This window comes from Oryx dammah, unplaced genomic scaffold (genome assembly GCF_014754425.2).
Source record: "Oryx dammah isolate SB20612 unplaced genomic scaffold, SCBI_Odam_1.1 HiC_scaffold_4, whole genome shotgun sequence".
In the NCBI taxonomy this organism is placed as follows: domain Eukaryota; kingdom Metazoa; phylum Chordata; class Mammalia; order Artiodactyla; family Bovidae; genus Oryx; species Oryx dammah.
Window position 1 is genome coordinate 82,141,287 of NW_024070188.1, and position 25,405 is coordinate 82,166,691.

Here is a 25,405-nt window from a genome sequence, read left to right on the forward strand (position 1 = left end):
TGGGAAAGGTGGTTAAGAGGGGAGCTCCGCCGGAGCCCCTTGGAGTAGAGGAAGGGGTTACTGTTCCTGAAATAAAAGCAGAGAGGAGGGAGTGCTGCAGAAAACCAAGGCTCCATGAATCGATGGGGAAAGATTTCAAAACTAGGGAGTAATTAAACATCAAAATGATTGCAAATTACAAGAGCTCTGGGAGCTCACAGACCTTGCAGGATAAAGGAAGAACGAATCCTCACGGGGACCCAGGAGAAAGTTTTCCAGGAAGGCAAACCGTAGGATTCTGCCTTTGCTGGGTGCTCATGGGGGCAAGAGGTACCTGCCAGGGCTTAATGGCTTGGATGCGTTTCCTTTCCGAAAAGAGACGCTTCGTTTCACGTTTTCATCAGTCTGGAATTCGTCTGACAGCCTTTCCCTCTCTGCAGACGGACACAGGTCTGGGGGCCGTCACAGTGGAGGGCTACCTCGACCTCAGGTTGTGAGCTGCAGCCCCATCAGGATGGCCTCAGGAGGCTGCTGGCGACCCGGCGCCTGGGCGCAGAGCGCGGACCGGTCGGCTGCAGGCGTCCGGGTCGCCTCCAGGGGCGCTCCCAGTCCGCTTCCAGGCGGGGAGCTGACCACAGAGAGACAGGTGGAAATCTGGATGGGGAACCCTAAGCTGTGTTATCATCGTAGAGATCGGAGTCTTCGAGAATAGGCAAGCGCTCCGCCTTTCTTTGCGCGTTTACAGAACGCTTCCTTTGAACCCAGTTCACCGGCTCCGCACAAGACAGCCGGGAGCAGCGGTGTCCAAGGACACGAAACCCCCTCTCTAACGCGGAGTGTGGGGAAGGCGGGGGTAAGCCTCAGGCGCGACCGCCGCGTGCTGATCGAGGTGAAGGAGCCTGGCCAGGGTCCCCACCGGGGACGCCAGAGGTCTTTATTTAAGGTGACAGAGGGCACACCTGGGCTTGGCGACGGCTGGACGTGATGGGCCCTTTCCTGAGCCAGCAAGCCAGAGGAGGTTAGACACGCGGGGCGCCCCCAATCCCTGCGTTTTCAAACCCGCCCAGCGGTTTTCCGCCTCTCTCAGGCACCCGGAGCCCCGGCCCCGCGCCCCGCCCGCCTCGGGCCGCCACCCCCGCCGCCCTCGCGCCGGCAGGGGGAGCCCGCGCGCGGCTAAAAGGCGCGGCTGGCGGCCGGCGGCCTCAGTGCGGAGCGCGGCGGCCGGGGCGCGAGGCCGGGAGCTCTCGGCGCGGGGCCAGGGGCGCGCGGGCGCGGCGCAGAGCGCTCAGACGCACACCGACGGCGGGGACCCGACGGCAGCCCCTCCGCACTCCCGGACTCTCGCCCAGCGCCCTCCCGCCCGCCGCCCGGCCCAGTCGGCCGCGCACCCCGGGGCTCGCGATGGCCCCCAAGGTCGGGGCGTCCCATCGCGCGCGGCGCCCGCTGCCCTGGGCGGCGCTGCTGCTCCTAGCTGCGCTGCTGCCCGTCGTCTCCCCGGCGGGGGCTGCTCCAGGTACGCGCAGTCCCGCGCTCGGCCGCCGGGCTCTTCGCGCCCCTCTGTCCACTTTCCATGCGCCCCTCGACCGCCTGTCGCTCCGGGCACCGCCGCCCTCCCTGCTCTGTACTGGCTGCATGTCGGGTCCCTAATCTGTGCGTCCTCATCGCTCGCGAGTCCCGGCGTGGAGGGGCGACTGGGGACGACGGGGTCCCGGTATTCGGTGCCTCGCGCGCGGGAGGCGAGCGCAGGGACACGGTTAGCCGCAGGGGACCTCAGCTTCCTCGGTTTCAATTTTGCCGTCGAATGCCCGGAATCAGACATCCCAGGAACATTCAGGCAAAGAAAAGCCTGAGAAATAAAAAAAGTGGGGGGCGCGGGAGGAAAAGAAAAGTGACCTTTCGGCGCTGCGGTAGGAGTAAGGGCGACGCTTTCCTTCGCCCAGAATTTCCGCCCCCGCGAGGCATCCTCCTTTTCCTCCTGTTCACCTGCCCCGAGGCACGGATGCCTGGTGTGTGGTGAACGGTTCCCAGGAGACCAGAGGGAGGTGTCGCTGCAGGACACGTCCACGAGCGCGCGGGGAGAGCCCTGAGCCGCCGCGGGACGGTCGGGTACCTCGGTGCCCAAGGAGAAACCCGGCTCTTAGGGTGCATCTCTGTGGGAATTTGGAGCTGGGAGAGGACTTCTGTCTTGGGAGGAGAAAGGGGAAGCCGGGAGTCGGTTCGGGAGGACCTCACCCTTCCCCTAAGGCCGAGGCTGGGCACGGGGTGGATTCTTTCCTCGGGGGCTGAAACGTGAGCAACTGCTTTTCCGAAAATGCCAGCGCGCTGTGATCACATTTCTCATAGGTTTCCCGCAGAGAGAGAGACAAGGGTTTTCATCTCCAAGCCGTTGGTGGCCTTTGTTTCCACCTCCTGTACAGGCATTTTCACACGACACTGTGTGGATTTTATTTATGACATTGGTTTGTAGGAATCCAAGAAATGGACATTTTTGTTGATACTGTTCACTCCCAGCTGGGTTATAAAAAATTCAGAGGCGATTCCAAGGAGGGCTACTTGCTTTGTGAGACTATTTCGTGTCTCGATTGCTCTCTTACTACAAGTGAAAGGGGGAAACGGCCACACTGCTTGGTGACTCTTTTTGGTGGGTGCCTCATGTGTGACGCTTGCTTCAGGATTATGCCAAGTGCTGAGATGCCACTTGTTCATAAAAGGCAGTTCCAGCTATGGGTTTTTTCCTCTCTGTTGGCTACTTCTAGGGAAGCATTGTCTGAATATTTTTATAGTATTTTTATCAATAATAAGACTATTTTAAAACCTTTCAACACCCCCCCCCCCCAACCTACAACCCATGGCTTTTTTCCCCGCCTCTAAATTAAAGTTCTCTGAATGTTGAAAGAGTTTTAGTATCAGAAAGCAGACTGAAACTGGATCCGGTGCCATGTGGGCATTTTACAGCCTTGGACCTGCTAGACTGCTCTGCCACCTGCTTGATGGTTACGTTTGAGTGGGTCTGAGGTCCGGGTGGCTTGTGATTGCTCCCGGGACCCAGCTGTGTTCCGTGGTGCTGCTTCTCTCGCCTTCTGCTCTGTAAATCACTGAGCTGTGGAATGTTGGAGCTGGAACGCTTGCTGGCACTTCTCTCTACTGTGTTGACGTGGGATTTGCAGGAAAATGATGACCAGACTAGAAGCAGACAAAGGAGGACAAGCGTATTTTGAAATGCATATCCACTGCCTTTAAATGATAGAAGGAAAGGAACAGACATAACCTGCCGAGAGCTTCCCTGTGCTGAGGAAGACATTGGAGTCACAAAATGTATTTCATCTGCTTCTCCGGAAGGCTTCCTGTCTGTCTTGCTGTAATAGCTACAGTCACTGCCCCAGACTTGGACTCTTGGTTATAGCAGGGCTGTGGACACACTGCTTCCTCTCTGGCTTATCTAATGCATGGGCTTAACAAGCTTCTTGAGTCAGAGCCTCTCCTAGTCCCCAGACCTTTGGGACCAGAATCTCTGTAATGAAATCCCCCAGAGACAGATTCCTAGTGGTGGACCCACCACAGCTCAGAGGAATTTTCTTGAGAGCAGAGATGATTTGCAGGGCATGCTGAAGACCTAAATAAACCCTTCATCTTGATGGTCAATTAAAATGTAAAAGAAAATAAGCAAGTGATGCCTTTCACCCCCTCCACCCTCCCTACAATAAAATACAACCCCACCATTAAAATTATGATTGCACTTCTCAGTCTGATAAGACACTTTTCTAGAAACCATATAAGAACACACGCATACACACTGTCATATATTTATAATGGTTATCTTAGGGTGGTTTGGGGTGATTTATTTTTCTTTAAAGCTTGAAGACTCTTTTAGGGAATCCTCAAGGTCAAAGCAATTTTCAAAGTAATACTAAGATACTATTTGCCTTTTTCACAGTGTTGGTAACTGTGGAGACGGTACAAAAGTTTAGTGGGAAAACTGGTGGTGCTTTAGGGTGAATCTTGGCATTGGTGCCCTCATGAACTCAGGGTCATTGCATCTTTCAGACATGCTAGTTTCAATGAAGAATATCCTTGGTGCAAGAGTAAAAGTGAGAGATTTTACCAAATCTCTACCCTTGTATGCATGTCTTTTTAATATGCTGTGTGAAGAAATGGGAAAGGCATGATTAATACTTCTTCTGACAGCCCATGTTCATCAGTGAAGTGGAAGTGTTAGTTGCTCAGTCATGTCTGACTCTTTTCGACCCCATGACCTGTAGCCCTCCAGGCTCCTCTGCCCATGGGTTTTCCAGGCAAGAATACTGGAGTGGGTTGCCATTCCCTTCTCCAGGGGATCTTCCTGACCAGGGATCGCACCCATATCTCCTGCACTACAGGTGGATTCTTTACTGTCTGAGCCACCAGGGAAGTTCTTTGGTAATTGTGCAAGAAAGCAGTTGTGATAGTGTGAGGTGTGCACTGAGCTAGCTGCTCTTTTTTTTTATGGAACATCACCTTAAATAATGGGCTGGGAACAAACCCATTATTTGGCTTGGGTATTTGGCAGACATCTCAAAAAATGAACAAAGGTGGGCTGCTGCTTCTGGTAAAATAACTGCTCATATGTCTTGCCAGTGAGAAAATTTGAGCTGTCAAGTGAAAATTAGAATTTTGCCAAGTCACCGCCAACATCCTAAGCTTGAATGTGTCCCACTATTTAGACAATTTTCTAACAAGATAGCTGGTGATATAAATGATTTTGAAATACTGTGTTATAAAGTGTATCAACGTTTAGATACTCTGCACAGACAAGTGAACTGGTAAATCCAAGTGACTGATGCACAGTGTTATGAAAACTTGCCTGGCTAAAAGATCCACTGAAGTTCAAAATAGCCCAGTAGATTTTCAGTGTAACAAAATGTGAGAACTTCTTTATATGGTTTCAGATTGTACACTGCAGCTAACCTTTAAGGAACTACTACTTGATGAGTTTTGGTGTAGTATCAAAAACTTTCCAAAATTATCTGTAAGGCTATTGAAATACTTTTCCAATATCTGTATGAGGCCTGATGTTTTTGGGGGACTCCAGCGAAAACAATATACTGCAATAGGTTGCAATTGGATAGGAGATCCCACTGTCCTCCAGTAAAGAGATTTGCCAAAATGCCCCAAATGCCATTCTTCTCATTATTTCTTTTTTATTTTGGAAAACAGTTTATTATAAAATCCAGTTTGTTATGATGGCTTGTAATGGTTTACTATTGCTATTTCAACATGAATTAATAGGTATATAGATTAACCTCTTCCAGGATTAAATTTCTAGTAAGTAGACATAAACGTAACCTCTGTGAGATCCTCATTAATTTAAGCATAGAAAGGAATCTGAGAACAGGAAGTTTGATGACAACTGAGGTATAGAAAGAAAGTAGGCGCAAATCAAGGTGCGTGGGTGTGTCTCCATGCTGTCGCCCTTCACCTGCCCTGTGACCTCAGGCCAGTTAGTCAGTCCCCATTCAGTTCAGTTCAGTCGCTCAGTCGTGTCCGACTATTTTCGACCCCATGAATCACAGCACGCCAGGCCTCCCTGTCCATCGCCAACTCCCGGAGTTCACTCAGACCCAGTCCCCATTAGACCGAATAAATGAAAGATTCCTTCTGCCCCTAGTGGCCCAGGCTCCATGCAGCTCTTAGAGTTTCCCTCCTCCTTCTGTCCTCTGAAAGGAGGGGGTGAGCTCCCCCTCTCTTTTTATCTTGTGCATTGGACTCCCTCCCCTCAGATGAAAAAACTTTGCTTTTTGTCAACTGAGCACAGAATTCATTAATAGTGTTTAGAGGTTGTGATAGAATCGCAGAGTGGTAACTTGTGTCCCTGGAAAGTTATCACTGGTCAGTTCCAGGGTACCATCTTACCAAGACCATCCCTAGCTCTGTTTAAGACCTAAGGGCCTGTTCCCCCAAAACTGGCCTGGTTGGAGATGAGGAGTGGAGGGGTCTATTAGTTTCCTTTTGCTGTTGTAACAAGTTACTGCAAACTTAGTGGCTTTAAATAACACACATTTGTTATAGTTCTGGAGGTTAGAAGTCTGAAATGGGCTTCACTGGGATACGATCAGGGGTTGTGTTGCTTCTCTGGGCTTGAGGGAGAATCCAGTTCTCCTCACCCTCTCCAGCTTCTAGAGGTGCTGAGATCCTCAGCTGGTGGCCTCTCCAGCAATGACCTCACTCTGCTTGCATCCATGCATCACCTTCTCTGACCTTCATTCTCCCTCTTTCGCTCATAGAGACCCTTGTGATTACATTGGATGGTCCTTAACTTAATCACATGTGCAAAGTTGATTCTGCTGTGTGAGGTCATGCATTCACAGTTCTGGGGATTCGGACATGCACATTTTTGGGGGGGCATTATTCTGATACTGCATGGAGTGAGAGTGGGGGGAGGTGATTAGATGCAGAGATTTCAGGAAAGTCTCCATGACTTTGCTGATAAGAAGCAGATCCTTTTTATTGGTCCCTTTGGAATTTAGGAGTTTCTTGAGTTACAATAAAACTTCTTATCAGAAGGTTTCGTTTCAGTTAGAAAATATGGGGGTCAGTATTTAAATATATAAAGGAAGAGAAAAGAATATATATGTATATATAACCAGATGTTTAGCCATAGGATATATATGTTAGGATACACCTGAAATCGAAAACTTGGCCGCCTTTGGGGAGGACTGGGTAACTGGGAGGTGGGGATGGATATTTTCATTACTTTAGTAGACAACGTTAGAGCATTTGGAATCAGGGAGATACTGGTTAAACACATAGCAAACATCCTTTTTTCCTTCTAAGATGTTATACTTGTCTTTTCCTTTTTTTAAATCTTTCATTTTTAATATATATTTTAAATTTTTTCTCTCTGTATTTATATATATATATATATATATTTATCCTTGTCTTAGTTACAAAGAAGATGGATTTAATTTAATTTGGGGGAATTGTGTTACTATTATCATCTTACTAAGGAAAGTTCTCCACTATGGATCAGATGGTTAAACCTTAGAAATTTTGAATAAGGAATTTTTGTGGCCTTGAGTATTAGGTGACGTCATGTGGAAGACATTTTTTTTTCTCCCAGTTTCTTCCCTTTTCAGCTCTCGGCCTGGCGCACGGCAGTGTTTGCGGCCCACGGCCCTTAGAGGGCGCTCCGGGCCTTCCCGCCGCGCGGCGCTCCCCGCGGGCCCCTCGCTTTGCGGCCCCAGTGGTTGGGGGGCTTTATAGAACACACGTTCAGTTACCTGCTTTGGTTTTCCCTCAGTGTTTTGCTCTTTTTTTTTTTTTTTTTCATTTCTGCTACTCACTGGAGCTTCCTTCAGATATTAACCTAGGAAGGACACATCACTCCTTGTGATGCCTGCAAGTTAACAATTTTCACCTGACTGCTGGTGAGAAAGAACCAGGGGCCCTGGTTCCAGCAGCTGGAGGATGGGTGAGAACCCTGGAACCCGCGGGGTGGTGCCTGCCTTCTGGGTGCTGGAAGTCATTTTTGAGTGAGTTTTAGTGAAACTGTCTCTCTCAATATCCATCCCCCTCCATGCTCTGTGGATTCTTTTTGTATTCAGGGACACTGATGCAAATCCTAAGATGGGTTTAATAAGTGCACCGAAATAGTTCAGTTCAGTTCAGTCGGTCAGTCGTGTCCGACTCTTTGCGATCCCATGGACCACAGCACGTCAGGCCTGCCTGTCCATCATCAACTCCTGGAGTTCACTCAGACTCATGTCCATTGAGTCAGTGATGCCATCCAGCCATCTCATCCTCTGTTGTCCCCTTCTCCTCCTATCTTTCAATCTTTCTCAGCATCGGGTCTTTTCCAATGAGTTGATTCTTTGCATCAGGTGGCCAAAGTATTGGAATTTCAGCTTTAGCATCCGTCCTTCCAATGAATATTCAGGACTGATTTCCTTTAGGATTGGCTGGTTGGATCTCCTTGCATTCTGAGGGACTCTCAAGAGTCTTCTCCAACACCATAGTTCAAAAGCATCAATTCTTTGGCACTCAGCTTTCTTTATAGTCCAACTCTCACATCCATACATGACTACTGGAAACACCATAGCTTTCACTAGATGGACCTTTGTTGGCAAAGTAATGTCTCTGCTTTTAAAGATGCATTTCAGGGTTAGAAGGTCGTTCTACATGGCCAGATGGTTGGTCCAAGCCAGCAAACGTGGTTTGCGGATGCACCTGTGTGGCTTGTGGGAAAAGGGTGGACAGTGGGTCCCTGCACCCCCCATGCCGCGGCTGGAACCAGTTAGCATCATGATAAGCAATCCGAGCAGCTGTGCAACCACGGCTCCTAATTTGAGATGACTCTACGTTTGTTTGCCTGTGCACCCACCAACACTCACCACAGCTGGACTTCCCAGGGCTGGGCAGGGCCAAAGAGGCCGGAGAGCTGAGGCGGCACGTGTGGTCTCCTGGGAGCTCAGAGGAACAACCCCAGCCCAGGCCAGGTCAGGCGAGGGCAGCCGGGGCGCATGGGCCCCGTGAGCTGCTGTCTGAACCCGGCCAGGGTGCCTGTTAACACCGACGGGTTCTCTGAGGCAACAGAGGGGAAAGCAGCCAGCACCATCTCCTGAGTGCAGTACCACCTCATCCTCATAGAGTTTTATAAAAATAAAATCCTCTGCTGAGAAGACTCAACCTGTCTGCACTGGCGATGGCCTGGCTGTGTGGTTGTTGCCTGCGGCTTCCACCTAGCACGTGGAGAGCGGAGGTGAGGCTGTCCCACTGAAGCTGGGGTGGGGGTGGGTGGGTGCAGGGGGGGGGTGAGGGGGTAAAGGGGGTGGGGGGGCTTATTGTGCTCGCTGTGGGTCAGTTTAAAGAAAGCTTTAAGGGATTGTTGCCCTAGACAAAAATGTCAGGGCTGAATGGGACTGTACCTGGTGTCACCAATGGGTGGTCGATTTAGGGGGTGACTGTCAGTTCAGAGTTTGCGTGTTCATACCCAGTGACTTTCCATCCTTATCTGTCTGTAAGTGCTACTCTTATTTCATCTTGTTCATATGTCCCATCTGCACCATGTTTTAAAGGGAAATAACCTATTATTCTTAATAAATTTTATGAAGTCACATTTTTCTCCCAATCTACTTCTCGTTCACTCATAGTGTATGATTAAAACAAGCTGTGAGTTTCACCTATATTTCATAAACATATCTCACATGCAATCTATGCTTAATGCTTCATTCTGTTTGTTTTTCTTGTGCTTTATGGCAGATTACAATAAGGCTTTGGACGACATTATAGGTATAAAAGATTCTTTTTTCTAAAATGGTTTTTAGAAGTTTTTATTTCCAGGGAGTTGTAGACTTCCCTTGCAATTGTAAGAAGTCATGCAGAGAGCTGGTGACCGTCCCCTGGTTTCTCCCCCAGGTAACATCTTGCAGGGCCACAGCACACTGCCGTGGGTGGGCAGCTGACGTTGGTGCTGTGTGTTGACTTTATCCAGCGTACACCAGCGTCATGTGCTTGTGTGTGTGTGTGTGTGTGTGTAATTTCACCAGACGTGTAGCCTGTGCGACCATCACAGTCGAGATATAGAAAGTTCCATCAGAAGGACCCCTCCCACTCCTCTTTGGCAGCCACGCCCACCTCCCTTCTTCCCTGCTTCTTGGCAACCACCAATCCATTCTCCATCTTTGTAATTTTGTCCTTTCAAGAATGTCATATCAGGGACTTTCCTGACATTCCGGTGATGAAGGCTCCATGCTTCCACTGCAGGGAGTTCCGGAGGGGGTCTAATCCCTTGTTGGGGAGCTAAGATCCCTAACTGTGTGCATACTGTGTGGCATGCCGCCCCCCAAAAAAAGTCACATCATATCAATGGACTTGTATATATAACCTTTTGAGATTGGCAAAAGCCTGTTTTTAAAAAGTATATGTGTTAGCCCTTTCTGCTTGAGATCACAGCAGTTAGTTTGCCCATACTTTCTGTGTATACTTGGATACTCGGTGAGGAATCTGGTGTGGCAGGGAGGGGCCACGCCACCCTGGTCCACGCCATCGTACCTGGATTACTGCAGTAACTTTCTCACTGGTTCCCCTGCTCCTGCCCTCTCACCCTACACTCTGTTTTCAACCCCCGCTCCCCAGCACAGTGGTTCTCATGATGCATGAAGTCACATAACCTTCTGTCTCTCTCAGATAGAAAACCAATTCCAAGCAAGTGTTTGAGGCTACAGATAATCATCTTCATACACCAGGCCCTCCCTCACCTTCAGCATCCATCCCCGAGCCTCCTTGCTCGTTCCTTGTGTGCTAGGCACCTCCCAGCCCCAGGGCCTTTGCACTTGCTGTTCCATTGGCCTGAACAACTGTCCATAAACACGTATGGGATATCCCTCATTGTCTTCAGTTTCTTTATGGGATATCATCTTCTCACGAGGTCTCACCTGACCACGCCCCACCATTTAATGGTGTAATCTACCCTCCACCAGCTTTATTTTTCTCCATAACCTCTGTCTCTACCTGAGAGTGTGTGTATTTCACGTGTGTGGTGGTAATTCCCTGTCTTCCTCCTCTGGAACCAAAGCTCCGTGATCATATGATGTTAGGTCAGTTTTGTTCACTGAAGTCTCCCCATTGCCTGGAATGCTGTCTGGAAATAGGGGGTGCTTAGTGAATATTCACTGAATGATCGGATGTGCTTTCTTTGGTAGTAATTACATATGACATTTGTTGTTTGTTGTTCAGCCGCTCAGTCATGTCCAACTCTTTGTGACCCCTGGACTGTAGCACATCTGGCTGCCCTGTCCTTCACCATCTCCCGTACTTTGCTCAAACTCATGTCCATTGAGCTGGTGATGCCATCCAACCATCTCATCCTCTGTCGCCCCCTTCTCCTCCTGCCTTCAATCTTTCCCAGCATCAGGGTCTTTTACATGGTAGGTATACTCATTTACTAGTTCAAATGGCAACCCACTCCAGTACTCTTGTCTGGAAAATCCCATGGACTAAGGAGCCTGGTAGGCTATAGTCCATGGGGTCGCAAAGAGTCGGACACGACTGAGTGACTTCACTTCACTTCACTTCACTTCCAGTGAATATTCAGGATTGATTTCCTTTTAGGATAGACTAGTTTGATCTCCTTGCCATCTAAGGGACCCTCAGGAGTCTTCTCTAACACCACAGTTTGAAAGCATCAGTTCTTCGGTGCTCAGCCTTCTTTATAGTCCAACTCTCACATCCGTACAGCACTACTGGGAAAACCGTGGCTTTGACTCTATGGACCTTTGTCAGCAAAGTGATGTCTCTGCTGTTTAATATGCTGTATTGGTTGGTCATGCTTTTCTTCCAAGGAGCAAGTGTCTTTGAATTCCGTGGCTGTAGTCACCATCTGCAGTGATTTTGGAGTCTAAGAAAATAAAGTCTGTCCAAGAAAATAAAGACAGACTTCACTTTTTGTGTGTGTTGACTTTTTTACTTTATTTTTTGCTTCTACTTTTTGTGTGTGATGACCTGACACCAGCTTGGTGTGTGGGCTGGTGGGTGTGGGGCGGGTGCGTGTGTCCCTCTCACCTGAACCAGTGGGTCTGAGGAGTGCTCGCTTGTGTTAGAAGCCCCACTTGTGGTGAGAGTGAAGAACTTTACTTATGTGGTTGTTGTTGTTTAGTCACTAAGTGGCGCCCAATTCTTTGCGACCTCATGGACCGGAGCACACCAGGCCTTCCTGTCTTTCACCATCTCCTGGAGCTTGCTCAAACGCATGTCTGTTGATTTGGTGATGGCATCCAACCATCTCATCCTCTGTCGTCCCCTTCTCCTCCTGCCTTCAATCTTTCCCAGCATCAGGGTCTTTTACATGGTAGATACACTCATTTCCTAGGGCTGCCAGGACAAGGGGCCACAATCTGCATGTCCCTTTAAACAACAGAAGTTTATTCTTCCATAGGTCTGGAGAGTAGAAATCTGAGATCTGCAGGGCAAGGTGGTACTCTTTCTGAAGGCTCTAGGGAAGAATCCTTCCTTTCCTTAGCTTCTGGAGACTTCCCGAATCCTTGGTGTTTCCTGGCTTGTGGACGCATCACTCCATCCGTCTCCCTTGTCACGTGGTATCCTCCCTGTGTGTCGTCTTATGAGGATATGGGTCATATGGAATCAAGGCCAAGCCTAGTCAAGCATGATTCCATTTTTATGTGATTCCATCTGCAAAAACCTGTTTCTAAATCCCATCCACAGGTCCTGGGTGTTAGGACCCAACATATCTTTCTGGAGAACACAGTTCAACCCACGACATGTGGTATGCCTACATACCAACACGATTCCTTTTCAGTAGGTGAAAGAATTCACACAGCCTCCGACACTGGCCTGGAGCTGAGATGTGGGCAGACACGAGTCACTGTGTTGTATTGTGTGCTGAACTGTGAACCCAGAGCTTCAAACACCTACACACATTCAGTGAGCTGCATTCATAGATCCAGCCTGGCTACAGCCTTCATTCATAAAGTCAGTGATTAAATAGTTAACTCAGGGAAGTCCCCTGAGATGGAAATGGCAACCCACTCCAGTGTTCTTGCCTGGAGAATTCCATGGACAGAGGAGCCTGGTGGGCTACAGTCCACGGGGTCGCAAAGAATTGGACACAACTGAGTGACTTTCACTCCCTCACCCAGGTCTCCTATGGACAAGTAACTCTGCTCGGCTCTAAGGCACAGGCTATAAAGACTTATTAAAGGAGCTGGAATTGCTGTAACAATAAATAACGGCATCCAATGTGATCAGTAGCAATATAAAATCATCTAGTAACGACTTCCACCTGCCAGAGAGTGTGAAGTTCTGAATGTTTTTACACTGATGTACCTAGAATTGTAAGATTGACATATGAGTGAAGTCGCTCAGTTGTGTTGGACTCTTTGCGACCCCAGGGACTGTAGCCTACCAGGCTCCTCTGTCCATGGGATTTTCCAGCCAAGGGTACTGGAGTGGGTTACCATTTCCTTCTCCAGGGGATCTTCCCAACCCAGGTATCAAACCCGGGTCTCCCGCATTGCCGGCAGATGCTTTACCATCTGAGCCACCAGGGAATGTTGACAAGGGGAACCACCAAATTTGTCTGAGGACTTGGCCTGGTGGGTGCACTTCAAAGTTGATGCAGTCCGCATTATTTTCCTGTGTAGTAAAAGTTGGGATGTATGACTGTCTTTTATCTGGGTTGTGTTCCCTAGTGGAGATGTCTAGGTGGCAGCCTGGCTTTCCCAGGGTGTCTGACTCCCTGACACTCTTTGTGTCACGGAAAGCCACCACGTTATCTTTCTAACCATCCCTCGGCCCTGCTGCTTTTAATACCATTTTCTATGGGCTTCCCTGGTGGCTCAGCTGGTAAAGACTTGGCCTGCAATGCGGGAGACCTGGGTTCAATCCCTGGGTTGGGAAGATTCTCTGGAGAAGGGAAAGGCTACCCACTCCAGTATTCTGGCCTGGAGAATTCCACGGACTGTATAGTCCATGGGATTGAAAAGAGTGGGACACAACTGAGCGACTTTGACTTCACTTCACTACCCCGCCCAACAATTTCTTTTGATTATTTTCTTAGACTGGGAGGGTTGAAGCATCTTCTTATCTTGAGTAACTCTCAGAATCCACAAACGTACCTACGGATATCGACGCAAACCACAGTGAAGGGGAAGAGAAAAGAGGGACAGAGAATATGATGCCCCCTGCCTGAGACCTGGGCCGATCTTGTCTTACAGTTGTCATGACGACACTTTGACTCTAACACCCAGGAAGGAAGACCTCTGGGAGATGAGACATGGCTAATGTCTGAGCATGTTGTGTGTCTCTTTTGTCTCAGAGATCCCATGAGAGGTCTCTGGGGTGAGTTCCACAGGGTCCACTGATGCTCTGAAGTAGTAATGAGTTTTCATTTCACGGAACAATTCAGGAACATTCTGAGGGATAAAGGGCAGACTGGATGAGAGTTTTAAGAGATTCAGTTCAGTTCAGTCACTCAGTCGTGTCCAGCTCTTTGTGGCCCCATGGACTGCAGCACGCCAGGCCTCCCTGTTCATTGCCAATTCCCAGAGTTTACTCAAACTCAGTGTCCACTGAGTCAGTGATGCCATCCAACCATCTCATCCTCTGTAGTCCCCTTTTCCTCCTGCCCTCAATCTTTCCCAGTGTTGGGGTATTTTCAAATGAGTCAGTTCTTCACATCAGGTGGGCAAACATTTAAGAGATTAAATGTCCTCTTAGAATTCAAGCTGCGGAGAGCAGTGGCCAGTGCTCCACTCTGGGAACACTGAGACCACACTTTGTTCTCCAGTCATCCCAGCCTGGGGAGGACTTTCTGACCCTTGACAATATATACTGTTAGTCGCACTCAACTGGGGTTTCACATCTGATGCCCTTGTTCCTCTTCTCAGATGCCAGCAGGGTGCTGCCCTCAGGAGACTGAACACCGCTGTCTTTTGTGCGTATCTGTGATTGCTCCTCTTGTATCCCAGGGCAGTGCCTTGCTTAGTAATCCCATGTCACCCAATCGACACATTCATAGCTGTTTACCTTTGAAGGTGGGGTTCCCAGTTGGCTCAGTGGTAAAAAAATTTGCCTGCCAGTGCAGGAGATGTGGGTTTGATCGCTGGGTCGGGAAGTTCCCCTGGAGGAGGAGATGGCAACCTGCTCCAGTGTTCTTGCCTGGAAAATCCCATGGTCCATAGGGTCACAAAGAGTCAGACATGACTGAGCAACTGAGCATGCAAGCACCTTTGAAGGCGGGGGAACTTGTTGGGGTTTGACTGGGGAGAACCATCTAGTCATGGCAAGGACTGAAGACTATTTTAGACACATCAGTGATAGGCAGACTGAATAGGGGTGATGGGATTAGATGACCCAGCTCTCCAGATTTAAAAATTCTAGTAAGTAAGTACCTTCTGTGAATTAATTCCCCAGAATGAGGAAGGTGAAAACCCAAGGCCCAGTGGTGCTCTCTGAGGAGGGAGCATTGGCCCAGAGCCTAGGTACTGGGAATCCTGCTGGGTCATTTTCTTTTGGGTTGAAATTGGTGACATCAATCCTGTGGCTCTTCTTCCTGTATCTCATATTGTTAAGTGCGTTATGATTTTCTTTCACATTTTATTCTCACATCAATCCTTTGAGGGTAGCCGTAACAAAGGAAGAAATTAAGTTTAATATTTTCAGAGTGAAACCTCAGTGGCATATTTGCTTGGTTTGGAGCTTTGAATAGGGAATATATATAGTTGTGCTCAGTCATGTCTGACTCTTTGCAGCCGCATGGACTATAGCCTGCCAGACTCCTCTGTCCATGGAATTTTCCAGGCAAGAATACTGGAGTGGGTTGCCATTTCCTACTCCAGGGGATCTTCCCGACCCAGGGATTGAACCTGCATCTCTTGCATCTCCTACATTGGCAGGTGGATTCTTTATCACTAGCACCACCTGGAAAGCACCTGAATAGGGTGGGCATGTCCTATTTACAAGTGGAGAAAAATGGGCTCTTCTCTGCCTTTACTTGACACTGATGGATATTCGCTTCTTCTTGAAAATCTCTCTACCCGTGTCTACCACGATGCAACCTGAATCCTGGTTCTCTATTTTATCACGAATATTTCAGATTTTAAACAACTTTGAGTCGTCTTTTAGACATCAGTGTTCTTTGGGTTCCATCAGAGATGCTAAGTAGGTGGTTGAATAACCCTGGTGCTCAGAGGAGAAGCCATTTGGGAACCATCAGCAAATGAATGGAGTTTTCAATCCTGGGACTGGATGTGCTAACTTAGAGAAGGCCCTGGAAGTGCACGCAGACAAGAGAGTGGTCCAGAGCGGGGTTTAGAAGCACTTGAATGTTTGAGTCCTGGCAAAGGGGGAGGAGCTGAGAAAGGAGACCAGCGATGGGGAAGAGAAAGCAGGGAGCAGGGTGCCCTAGAAGGCGGGAGACTGTGGGGCTGGAGGACAGGAGAGGTGCTTTCAGGAAGTAGGGTAAGTCCGGGACCAGGAACAAGGATTCAGCAGCATGAGGTCCTCCTGATGCTGACAAGAGCTCGCTCAGTGCAATGAGCTCTCATGCCTCCGTGAATTCAGCTTCCACTGATGACTTTCAGTCTCATACCTTTGGCTCCGATTTCTCTCCCGGGCTCCATTTATTCCTTGCAGCCACAGTCAGGGCTGAGAGGCAACCAGACGCAGTAGGCAGAGCGTGGTCTGTGGTCTCAGATACGCCTGGCTGTGACCACCGTCACTTCGTAGCTGCGTGCCGTTGGCAAGTCACTCAACTCTCTAAGATTCAGTTCTTTCGTTTTTGTTTTCGGTGGTGCTGGGTCTTTGTTGTGGTGTGGTGGGCTTTCTCTAGTTGCATCATGCGGGGTCCCCAGGTGGCTCAGTGGGGAAGAATCCATCTGCCACGCAGGAGACACGGGCTCGATCCCTGAGTCGGGATCGAGGGGGAGGAAATGACAACCCACTCCAGTGTTCTTGCCTGGGAGATGCCAAGGACAGAGGAGCCTGGTGGGTTACAATCCACTGGTTGCAAAGACTCTGACACGACTTAAGCAACTTAGCCTGCATGTATGAACTCTTTTCAGCCACCTGTGGGTCCCCAGTGCAGAGCTCAGAATCTGACACCTGGTAGGTACTCGGTAAATATCTGTTGCAGAAGTAAATGCAATGGCTGGCCTTAGCGGGCATGTAACGTGTGTTCCTTACCTTTCTCCTCCTTTACTGCTGACTCTGGTTTTCCCTTTTCACCAATGGTCCCGCTGCAGTACTTGAACTGTTTGCTTATTGGCTGTGTTGTGAATGTTTTCATCTCCACTGCTAGTTTATTTTCCTCTAAACCCATTCATAACCAGTAAGCTATTATCTGAAATATTAAAAGATTTTAAATGTGAAAATATATTTTAAAAAGTGATTATCCTCAGCCATCTGGGTTGTCACTGGATCTGTGCGGCTGGCTTCTGGTCCTGTCAGCTTCAGTCACCCTGTTTTATACCTTCCTCTCCATAGCATTTTCTTGGCCTCTCTTCTAAGGGTATTTTTTAGGGAGCTCTGAGTAAGATGAGTGGTGATTTTAGCGACAGTAATGCCCAAGTATTTAACATAGTTAGACAATGACTTTCACATTTTGGGACAAGGAATGAATTTTCAAGGAGTTTTTTTTGGCTGGTGTGTCAAGCAGTTTGTAGTAGGCTGAATTTAAGCTGGACCAGCAAACAATGATTATTCTTTAAGAAACTATTTCTCAGCCGCGAACTGAATTTGAAGAATGTGCAAAAGATCCCACAAAAACCTGAGAAGGATTGGTTTCTGGGTTTCTGCTGCTGGTCAAGAGCAGGCAGGAGTCCTGTATTCCCTTCTCTTATTTAGGCATTTTCTTTTCAGGGTCCTTTGTTTTCTTATGGTTGTCATAAATAAGTGTATCTATGGAATTCCTCCAGTTTCTTTTCCCTAAACCATTCTGGGGGCTTCCCTGGTGGCTCAGCGGTAAAGAATCCACCACCAAAGCAGAGGACACTGGTTCCAGAGGTCAGTTCGATCCCTGGGTCAGGAAGATCCCCTAGAGTAGGAAATGGCAACCCACTCCAGTATTCTTGCCTGGGAAATCCCATGGTCAGAGGAGCCTGGCGGGCTACCGTCCACAGGGTCGCAAAGAGTCAGATACGACTGAGCGACTAAACCTTTACTTTCGTTATACATATGGCATCGTCCCTGTAAGGGGACATGCCTGAGCAACCAAACTACCACCATCAAACCATTCTGGAAAGTTGGTGGTTTCGATGGGAAAATTCTTGTTTTTGTCTTGAAACAGTAGCTTTTGCTTACATTGCTTCCTGAATAAAATGGCCAAGGGCTGTAAAACCTTAACTACTAATGATCAAGTTCTGCCAGCTCTGCTGGTTCAGTTCACTCTAATTTCTGGCTGCATCAGTGTCCTTACTCAAGTTCGTGGCATACTGACAAATAAAGCATCGACATTGTCAAAGTCAAATTCCTGGAGTGGATCCCTTAAAAACAACAAACAGGAAGAAATTAAAGTTAAAACAAAGAAGCTTTCATTTAGAAATTAAGAGAAAAAAGTGTTTTTATGGACCCAGATAGGATGTTATCAAGGAGCAATGAATTGGGCTGCTAATGACATGATATCTGGTGAGCAGTGGCTAAACAGGTTAAGGAATTGTTTATCTTACTCACCAATAAACTCAGGGGCAGAGAGGCTCACAGGGACCCAGTATTTTCACTCTGCCACTGCAGGCCAGGGCATCATTCTCAGACTTGTCACTTGACTGATGCCGGAAGATGGCTGCGGCATCTCCAGGTATTGTATTGACATCCCAAGGCAGGATTAATGGAGGAAGATACAGAAGGAAAAAGCACATGACAGCAGGTCCTGACTTTTTTTTTTTTTTTTTTAATTGCTTTCCTGGAAGTGGCAGCAGTAACTTCCTCTTAAGTGTCATTGGCTTGAATTGACCACGTGGCCACCCCTAGCTACAAGGGAAGCTGAAGGGTCATGAATATTTTGTATCCTCGCCTCTGCTGTAGAAGATGGTGAGAGAGGAAGAAGAAGCTGGGCATGGCTCTTTGGTACCCAACCCACAATGTCTGTGCAGCAGCTTCTGAATTCAGTGCAGACTGCTAAACTGTTCTTAATTAGCTGGGAAACTTGGCTTGCCTGGGACTAGTAAAAAATTCAACTTAAAACATCTCAGAAAACATCTTGAGGGCAAAGGCAGATTCATTTTAAGAGTGCCCTTTGGGTTTGAGTATTTAACTTTAACTTTGCCACTTGCTGTTTGTCTTGAAGCAGAATTCTTTGCTGCTTCACTTTTTTGTGTGCTTTTCTGCTCTGTTGATATTCCCCACGGTGGTAGTGGGGTGAGGGGAGGGGGAGAAAGAAAGAAGATGATTGAGGGGAATAAAATGAGGTTAAACTAGATTAGCAAAATATTCTCACTTTCTCTCATCACCCGTTTTCCTCCAAATACAAACAACCAAGAATCTAGAACATTCTAAGCAAACTTTGTTCACCGGGAGCTGTTAACCTTTGCGGTGATGAGAGAGTGCTTGAATGACACCCCTTGTTTACCAGCATCAGAGGACTGTGGCTGTGTCAAGGGTGCAAGCGGCCTTGGGTGGGAGGTTGGGGACCAAGGAGAAAGCCCTGCCAATGTGACATCAGGCTCTCCCCTTGAGAAGTCCTCAAGTGCCCACAGGAGTGCCTGGCAGCCTCGAGCACAACCAGCTTGCATTCAGCCGCCAAGGGGAATAGTTTCCCAAAGCCGAGTGTGAGGATCTGCTCTGTCCATGACACAAGGCCTCCTGAAGCTGGACCAGCGTGGAGGATGTTTGCCCAGGGATGGATGCCCTTGGCACTGACAGTCCAAAGAGGATGGAAAAGGACATAGACAAACTCTTACTTAAGGATGAGCCAGTGACTTGAATTTTGAGATTTGGAGGCTTCACTATTTGGCTTCTTTGAGCTGAGGGAGAAAAAATGTGATTCACAATTGTATGCAGTGACCATCTCGTGCCCTTATAAGCACAGTGGCATGTATGCATGTGAGTTTAGCTTTTTCATCTGAATAAAATGATGCATTGTTGTTATCAAAATACTAGAAAATGCCCGAAGTGGCTGGGGTCTCAGGTTTAGCAGAGGCCACCGGAGAGATGAGTAGCAGGACCCGGCTGGCCCCTCTGGTCATTAGGAAACCCGGCCAGGGGCTTCAGACACACACGAGAGTTGTCTGGGCCATTTGGAATCTCCTAGCTTCTCCGTCTACACCCTCACCAGGTAACTATGACGGGACATATTTGCCATATTTGAGGGCATGGGGTGGAATCCAGTAAGTCACCATGACCTGGAGAAGTCGACTGGGTTTTGAAGACCGTGAACCAAGGTTAAAGTCTCGAGATCCTCGGTTGCCCTTGATTTCCTGAGGGATTTGGGACATCTGCTTGCCTTGGTGTTTCTCTCTGCAGGAGGCCGGCACTGTGTGGTTCCCAAGGGGGCCTCAGAGGTTCTGTTGGCAGAGCTCTTTCAGCTCCCTGGAGCGTTTTTAAGTTTAAAGACTCCAATGACCTAGAGTTTGGTTTCACTTTTTATTGCAGCTCTCCCTCGAGAACCATGCCAACTGTGGGGGACACTTTAATGGAACCCCATGCCTAGCGTGAAATATCAGAAGAAGAGCCAGGCCATTATTTTAATACCAGACTCTGTCTACCCAGCCCCAGCTTTCCAGGTGGAAAGCTCAATCAACCATCTATCAATTTTACTAGCATTGGTCTTACTTCCCACAGTTGCAAAACACCATGTACACCCCGCTCCTCTTTTTTTTTTTTAAGGGAAGGTTCCTCACTATTTGGCAAATAGAATTCCAACATGCATTTGAAAAATTATTTAAAACTCAGTCATTTTGGTGTTTTGCCCACACATTGCCAACCATCTGGATATTTCTGCATTTCTGGATGGATATTCCTGTGCTGTTTGGGATCTTATGGATAATTGTTGGATTTTCCCAATCTTCCTCAGAATCATAGTCAGATTTGTAGATCATGTTGCTTCTTCCCCCAAGCTACACTGCACTTCAGTACATTATAACCTTTCTTGGCATATCGATGGGATTTTTGGTCAAACATTCGTGGTTACACTGAGATTTGTGTTTTCTTCATTTCAGAGTCTGGGAACTATTTGGCGGTTTCCAGTGGAAAGTCAGAATTGAATTTCAAACAAAGAAGCAGTAGGGAGACTTACATAAACATGAAGGTTTTAGTGCATTAAAGAGCAATCCTTGGTATATTTAAGAAATAATTTTACCATTTTGGGGTTTTTAGGGACCGGTTTATTTCACAAGCTCTTAACATTCTTTTGGGGGTTTTCTCCGTAACCAGGGTTGTCCCCTCCTACTCCTCCGCCTCCCCTGCCAGACTGGGTGGGCTGCAGGGAGCTCTTAGCTGAGAATGGCAGCCATTTCTGGCTGGTATTTGCCTTCATGTCTTAGGGCGTGTCTCCACTGGCAGCCTTTTGTGACTAAATGTACTGGCTGCCGGGGTAGCTTTAGAAAGTTATTTTTGACTTCCATAGAAGATTTTGATTAATAGGCTCTTAATCCATTAGGTTCTGACTGCAAGTGGCGAAAGCCCAACTTGAACTAATTTAAATCCCAGAATCCATTGGCTTGTGAAACTGCACATTGGGAAGGGCAGTGGCTGAGCTGGTCTGAGGGAGCCCTAGACTTGTTCTCTCTATCTCTGGTCTCTTCTCCGTGGGACAGTAAGAGCTGGTCACCCACAGTTCCAGCCAGAGGCTAAGGCAGTGGCCAGGGTCTGGCTCCAATGAGAACATTTCCTGTGAAGACTTCGGGGCTGGCTGGGATAACAAGGACAGAGGTCTGTTACCAGAAGAATTGGGGGAAGCTTCACTGGGTAGAAAAAATAATGTGTCCTTCACACGGTGCATTTTGGGTTCCCTGCTGTGCAGAGATTTTTTTTTAGGGTCTTGGAACTCTACAGAAATGTCATCTCTCTAGAGAGATTTTGGATTCAATTATTTTTACTCCAAGGAATCCTGAAGCACTGCACATGTGTGTTCAGTCACTGAGTCATGTCCGACTCTTTGAGACAGTGTGAACTGTGGCCCACCAGGCTCCTCTGTCCATGGGATTTCCCAGGCAAGAATACTGGAGTGGGTAGCCATTTCCTTCTCCAGGGGATCATCCTGACCGAAGGATCGAACCCACATCTTCTGTGTCTCCTGCAGGCGGATTCTTTACCCACTGAGCTACCTAATCGCCACCAATTCCAGTGAAAGATGGCAGAGATGGCAGTTGAGAGAACCCTGACTCCCTCTGGGCATTTGAATGAATCTCTTTGGGCTGAGGCTAAACAGGATGAGAAGAAAGGGAGGAGAGCAGTGTGGACTTCAACTCTTCCCATCTCATTTAAGCCACGAGGCTGAGAAGCCTTCACTCTTTGACTTTACACTTTCCCTAGGCCTTTTGTGATAGAAGGTACTTACATTGAAACTTGGTATTATATCCTCAGAGTATCTCCATGCTGTCGTTTCATCTCATTGTTTAAATCCTGTGGGCTATTTTGGATCCCATGAGCTTGGACAAAATTTGAGATTGAAATAGAAAAGGCCAGAAGTGGATTTTCAGGCTACAGGTCAACTTGGCTTTGGGGTTGGTTGAAGAATGAGGCTTCCTCCTTTCAGAGCTTTCTGGTGGGGGGTGCGCTGGGGAGGGCTTCCCACCTATGACCCCAGGAGGGTACATGGTGGGAGAGTGATCGGTACTGGGGGAGGCTCTGAATGAGGGGGAAGTGGCCTGGACCCTCACTCTGAAAAGGCAGCCACACTTGACCTCAGATTGATGGTCATGTCCAGTGGGATGAGGGAACAAGCCCCTGGGGATGCTTGGGAACTTCCACTGTCCCCTCCCCGTGCTCCTCATCCTGTGCTCGCTCCCCTGCTGGACATAAGCTGATTGGAGGGGTGAGTGGTGATAGCCCAGCCTCCACGGTTCTACTTTTTCCACGCGGAGGCATTTATGGATTAGCAGAGACAGTCACATTGGTCTCCTCTTGGAGTTCATCTTGCAGGAAGGCTGCTTCCTCTCTCACTCCTGCTTGCCTGTGGTGGTGGAGGGGGTGTGCTGGGTGGAGGCCAGGGTTATTGCCCTCACCCTGCTGTGAGGCAGTGATCCTGAGCTGATCTACTCTGCAGGCTCAGTGGTGTCCACCTGAGGGTTTAGAACTGGAGAGGGAGGGGATACAGAAAGCTCCACGGTAGTCACACTCTAGATCCACCTTCTCCAGGGCAACCTCAGCAATAATAAACCCGAGAGTTTGATTTTCTGACTCCTGGCTTCCCTGGTGGGTCAGTGGTAAAGAATCCACCTGCCAATGCAGGAGACATGGATTTGATCCCAGGGGTTGGGAAGATCCCCTGAAGAAGGAAATGGCAACCCACTCCAGTATTCTTGCCTGGGAAATCTCATGGACATAGGAGCCTGGTGGGCTATGGTCTATGGGGTTGTAAAGAGTCAGATACTACTTAATAACTAAACAACAACATCTACTTTCTTAAATTGATTGAATTCAGATGTTCATAAGGACCACTTTTGTCCCTCATGCTTCAAATCCAGGGAAAGCTCCTGCATACATTTAATCAGATGAGATAAAAATTATGTGTGATTTGTAACTTATCAGCTGAAGAGAAACATATAGGTCCTTTTTCATCACTGTCCAATCATTGATATTTTCATCATTGTCCACTGTGGCTATTTAACATGGATTTATAAATTGTGTAGTATATATTGTGAGTTTTGAGAACCAAATAGATTTTTCAGATTTGATTTTCAAGTCAAGTCAAACTGCTATTGTCTGAGTCATTTCTCTCAGTAAGTATTACTGCCTCAGAACATACTGGGTTCTACCTATTCAATGTTTTACCAGTTGGATTTTCCACCTCGGCTGTGGGGTATAGCCTCACTGTTGATGATGATTCTGTGAGTGGCAGCTCCATCCAGTGCTGTCACAGAAATGAAAGAATTTGAGCATGCTTGTCGGCTACTGTTTTGTTTATAGGTGGCAGGTTGGCTGTAAATCCAGCTTAGAGTTTTCATTCATTCCTCTGATGTTTGTTGAACTCTGTGCGCTAACACTTTGGTATAGCAGATTTGGCTAAAGTCCATCAGGTTGGGAAGCTATCTCAGTGGGGGGCTTCACAACTTCTTCTTTGCATCTGCCATCTGTCTACCTTCCTTTGTCTTTTTGCTTGTCTGGAGAATATAACCAAGTAATTGTATGGTATTTTTTTAAGGCAAAACAAACAAACAAAAACAACACTTTGGATCCAGAAAGATTCACTTACTATTCTGAATCATAGTCTTAAGCATTTCTCCAGGAATTGTGCCATTTTGGGGTCAGTCTTACCCTTGATTCATTGTATTAATGGATTCTGAGCTTTCCTTCTCTTATTCTGAGAAATTGCCCTTGGTAGAGCTCTCTTTCTAGAAACATATTTATTTCCAGCCCTGTGGATAGGCCTGTACCCTGAAGGGTGGGTGGTGTGTCTGAACCAAGAATCTTGAATGTGTTCAGTTTGGAATTCACATGCACCTCTCAAATAGGCAGTGGGGACTAGGTCTGGGATGGTTAGTTGGGAGCTGAGCATGTGGAAGATATTGGTTGTACGAGTAACTGAAGCCTAGGGAACACCTTACCCTCCCCTCCCCAGATCCAGATGGATATTCTCTACTTCCCTGGAGCACAGGCCAGTTTTTTCACAGCCACTGGGTCTCGTGGGGGAGAGAGGGAATTTTGGAGGTGGGAGATGAGTCCTTGAGCAGATCTGTGCCTTAAGCCTTCAGGGTCTGGGTTAGTCCTGGTTCTTCTCCAGACTTTAGCCTTCATCTTGACCTGGAGCTCTTTTGGATGGACCCAGACTCCCATGGGAATCTCATAATTGAAATAGGACATTGGGAAGTTGTCAGGATCAGCAAATAAATGGTTGCTCCCGGAGTTAAGGTAGAAGTCATCAACTGGCAGCCAATGGACTGAGTCTGGCCAGCTGGTGTGTGTGTGTGTGTGTGTGTGTGTGTGTGGTTGTGTGGGTGTGTATGTGCTTCTTCACATAGTGTTTTTTTTTTTTTTACAATTAACTGAGCTAGTATAAAATGGAGAAATTTCACATAAAATCCAGGATTTCTAGCTTCTTAGAAAAACCTCCAGAATATTGGACAATCTGGGTCCTGAATTCCCTTTTGTCAGAGGGTGCCAGAAGCTAAATTGTGCCTTTGTGTAGCGTGTACATTCCTTCATATGTCTCCACTTACTTGCTTCATCTCCCTGGTCCTCAGGGGGACTCTTGGCTGACCTCAGTAGTCTAACCTTAGCGTCTTTTTGTCAATCCATCAGTCATTTACGTGAGTACTGAGTATGTGGTCAGTATCTGATGCCCAGATACGTGCCAGAGTGGGGAGTGGGGATGGTGCCCTGTCCATTGTGATAAATGAGCCCTGCACGTGGGAGGACCAAGTTGGCCCTGGGTACCTAGCTCTGAACTCAGCCTTCTTGAGGGATTTTGTCAGCCCTGGAGAATCCCTTGAAGCCGCTCTGTGGACTCTCCAAAGATTGACATGGAGGAGCTCTTGGAATCTTGGAACCATCCTTGAACAGATGCGGATCCATACTTTGGCCCTTCAACCAAATTGGCCTCCAGGGCCCTCTTGAATGAGAGCTGGAGTTTGGAGCCTAGACCAAAGTGAGAACTCTGGGCGCCAATGGTCCCTTATTTTTCATTCTCAAACAGACCAACAGGGGCTTCGGGGAGCCATAGCACTGAAATGTCTAGCTTGGCAATGACCAGGTACCTGAAATGTCATCAAAATACCATTTTGCCACCTAGTACCTGGTAAAATATTCTTGACTCTGGATGGGGTTTGCTGGTATGAGCTGT

General features: G+C 47.9%; 1 protein-coding gene across 3 annotated transcripts in view; it reads left to right on the top strand.

Annotated features, from left to right (window-relative positions):
- Positions 1 to 1,211: 1,211 nt before the first annotated feature.
- The window catches only part of FNDC1 (fibronectin type III domain containing 1), a 112,086-nt gene continuing 87,892 nt past the window's right edge, over positions 1,212 to 25,405 (top strand). For all 3 annotated transcript variants that reach the window (XM_040238914.1, XM_040238915.1, XM_040238916.1), the window contains exon 1: positions 1,212 to 1,492. In XM_040238914.1, the coding sequence (XP_040094848.1) occupies positions 1,381 to 1,492 (112 nt within the window). In that variant the 5' untranslated portion in view covers positions 1,212 to 1,380. The remainder of the gene's footprint in view (positions 1,493 to 25,405) is intronic.